Consider the following 3,718-nt stretch of genomic DNA (forward strand, 5'->3'; position numbering starts at 1 on the left):
GCTCATCCAGGTTTTTATGTCCTTCAGACATGCTTGTAAGTTAGATAATTCCATGATTAATTCCATCAGGCTTGATTGATATATATAACTGGGCATCATCTGCATAACAATGAAAGTTAATGGCGTGATTCCTAATAATGTTGCCCAAGTGAAGCATATATAAGGTGAATAGAAATGGTCCAAGCAAAACTAAACTAAAAAGCTAAACTCCATGACTAACTGTAGTATTTATGGAGGATTTATCGTTAACATGTACAAACTGAGAACGATCTGATAAGTATGACCTAAACCAGTTTAGTGCGGTTCCTTTAATGCCAATTAGATACTCAAGTCTCTGTAATAGAATATGCTGGTCAATGATTTCAAATGCAGCACTAAGATCTAACAATACAAGTACAGAGACAGAGTTCATTGTCTCATTGTGAAGCAATTAAAAGGTTGTTACTAACTTTAAGCAGTGCTGTCTCTGTGCTGAAAATCCTCAAATAAATTATTGTTATGTTGAAAAAGTACACCAACTGTTTTTGGCGACTACTTTCCCAGAATCTTAGGGAGGATGGAAAAGGGAGGTTGAAATCGGTCTTATGTTGGCTAAAACCCCTGGGTCAAGAGTGGGCTTTTTAAAAAGGGGTTTAATTACATAAACTTTAAAGGACTGTGGTACATATCCTGACAATAAAGAAAGATTAATCATATCCAATAAATAAGTGCCAACAAAGGATAAGGTTTTCTTTAAGCAGCCTAGTTGGGATGGGGTCTAAGAGATAGGTTGATGGCTTCGATGAAGAAATTCTGCCTAATATCTTAATACATTCACCTTTCTGTTTTCCAGATCAAGCTTCCCGTTCCCACAATGCTTCCATCAGAATCCTTGTTGAGGACAGACTCACTATCCAGCACTGAGCCAGTTCTGTCTGATGGATCAGTGGGGTCAGCACCATCTCTGGGCCTGAGTCCTGGACCCAGCACCACCATGGACATGAGCAGAAGTGAGCTGAACCAGACTCAAGACAAGATGTTGAAGCATCAGCAGAAATCTGAAGAGGTAAAGAGCACACACAAGAAGCTTCACAAAAAAATGCAGAGTGTTCTCATCTCCTCTATCAAATTATACACAGCAGCTTGAGGGGGAGTGGCCACTCCATTGGAGGAAAGGCAAAGTGATCTGATATCTTGCAAAGAGATTAAGTGTTGTTTGAGCATTAATCAAAGGTAAAATATCTGAACAGTGGATTTATTTATTCAAATTCAATTCAATTTGGAAACAAGATTTTTTGGGAGAGCGGAACCTGCCACCCGATATTAACCTAGATATTCTTCCTTCCTTGTTTTTATTTGTTTTGATTCATCTTCCTCAAAACATAAGTATGAAAGAAGAAGAAGTACCAATTTGACAGGACATTAATTGATTTGATTGTTTTTATTCTTATTGTCTTTGATGTCATGTTTCTCTCTCTTCATGAAAACTCTGAAAATTCCAAAGAATGTAAAGGAAAAAAATATAAGCAGATAGACTATATGATTGAATGAAAATGTCAATTTAAAATAAGGGATACCCATGTAGTGTTTTGCAGGCTGTGTTTGTTAAGACTGTCACTTGTGTGGAAGAAGGAGTTGTAAATATGACTGCAGAAGACCTGTGCATGACAGCTTCAACTTATTTTATATCAGTGTGAAATGAAAGCTAGTTACCTCAGCAGACAACATTTTGACCGTGAAGGGAAACCAAATCAAGTCAAACTGATGTACAGTTCATTCAGTAAGTATTTGAACACATATTGCACATTGGGTTTTACATTAACCAGGGGCTGAGGTTAAAGTGCTGACTCCGCTTTAAGGATGTTAGATGGTGTTCACATCTGTAGGACTTAGCCCTTTTACAAAACCATGGCCCTTATTATAGTGCAGCCAAAGCAACCAGGGAGTTATTTGAGGGCCAAACATTGAAATGTTTCAGCGGAGTGTGCATTTAGAACCAGTCACTCCCCAATTTACAGTGTGAAAGGCAGGCAAGAAAATGATAGGACAACAACAGATATTAACAATAATTAATAACACAGACAACAATCAATATTTTCTGCTCTCTGTACCTCCTTTAGATTACATTATTTGCACATTGTTCCTCTTAAATATAATCTAGATTAGGGATAGGCAACTTGCGGCTCTGGAGCCACATGCAGCGCTCCAGAGGCTTCCTGTGGTTTTGATAAAAAATCATATGGAAATGAGTAACTGTTACTTTTTTTATACTTTCATTTTCATTTATCATTGTTGCAGGCCTAAATTAAATTCTCCACTTGTAAATACGTGAAGCCATTAATCACTGAAAAAGCTAAAAACTAGTCTTGAAAGTGGAGAATTAGTAAGGTATATATACACATATGTAAAGGTTGCTGACCCCTGATCTAGATAGATAAATGTGTTTCTGATTTCATGCAACCCCAACCATGAAATTTTCAGGATTACTGGCATCTGTAAACACCTTGAAAGGGATGACATGTAAAGAAAAGCAACAGTCTCTCTGAAGAGTTTGACCTAACCTTTGCTAAATGGATGTTTGAAAGCAGTTTTCTCTGATTTTAACACAGATGACATGGAAGAAGGAAATTGATGATCCACTGAATCCTGAAGACTGGGCTACTATGCAGAAACTCTCCAGTTCAGTAAGTTGCTTCACACCCTCTACAAAAATGAGCAAAGCCAGGAGCTTCATATATAATTCATACCTCATCCATTCTAACTCAAGCCTCTGGTAGAGAGAGCAACACATTCTTTACCTCCTTCACTCTTTCACTTCACTCTTTGTGCCAATACTTGTGTAAAAAGGTATAATTTTGCCCTGGTATTTGTTAAAACTAAAGGTAGGAAATAATTCGGTGCTGTAGAATCCAGTGGAACAAAACACAATATTTAAATTTACTGTCGTGTTTTCATGAATTGAGGTTTGGAGAGAAGCAGGTTATAGTTGACTGACAGCCAGCTCTTTCTGACTGACAAAAGAGAGAGGAGAGAGATGGCTGTTACCAGGGCAGCTGTTGCCACGGTTACTATATTTTTCAGTGCAGGAACCTTGCTGCCACCTGCTGTCTGTTAAGCTTCATTACCTATAGCCTGGTTTTCAGGACCTACATTAATTGAACTATTCTTACTCACGAATTTAAGGTTAGAGATGCTCTTAAATTGAAGAGAGCTCCGGAAGTTAAGTTGAGTTGAAGTGAGCACACTGCATTGTTGGAATGACTGTATAATATAGCATTAAATGAAGGCTAAATCCTCAGTGGTACAAACAAGAATAAAGCTGTCACTGTTGTTTTTTCCAATCACTTTCCACATTTATTATCGGCAATTGTCGGTGTGGTATTAATTTGTCCTTAATGATTTCAATATTTTACCCCTATTTAAATCTGTGACTATTTTGATAGATTAATCATAAACAATTTTTTTTAATTTTATTTATTTTTTAAGCAAGAATGACTTACTGACGTTTGATGATATCATGTTGGAATTTTCACAGTTTACTTTTTTTTTCAACTGATAAGTCAATTAAAGGACCAGTATGTAGGATTCAATGGCATCTAGCAGTGAAGTTGCAGATTGCAATCATTTGAATACAGCTCAGAATTCCAATTGTATAGGCAAAACTACGGTGGCAATGAAACTGACCAAAATGCTAAAAGTTAAATGTGTAGAATCATGATGGTAAATGGTAAATGGTAAA

At 36.9% G+C, this 3,718-nt stretch overlaps 1 protein-coding gene across 1 annotated transcript in view; it reads left to right on the forward strand.

Moving 5' to 3' along the window:
- prr12b (proline rich 12b) overlaps positions 1-3,718 on the forward strand; it is a gene marked incomplete in the record, with an annotated part of 32,358 nt that overhangs the window by 14,215 nt on the left and 14,425 nt on the right. Inside the window, 1 exon segment of the mRNA XM_035654943.1 lies at positions 833-1,045. Within this exon segment, the coding sequence (XP_035510836.1) occupies positions 833-1,045 (213 nt within the window).

Source organism: Morone saxatilis, unplaced genomic scaffold (assembly GCF_004916995.1).
Source record: "Morone saxatilis isolate NCDOM2014 unplaced genomic scaffold, NCSU_SB_2.0 Contig14, whole genome shotgun sequence".
Classification (NCBI taxonomy): Eukaryota; Metazoa; Chordata; class Actinopteri; family Moronidae; genus Morone; species Morone saxatilis.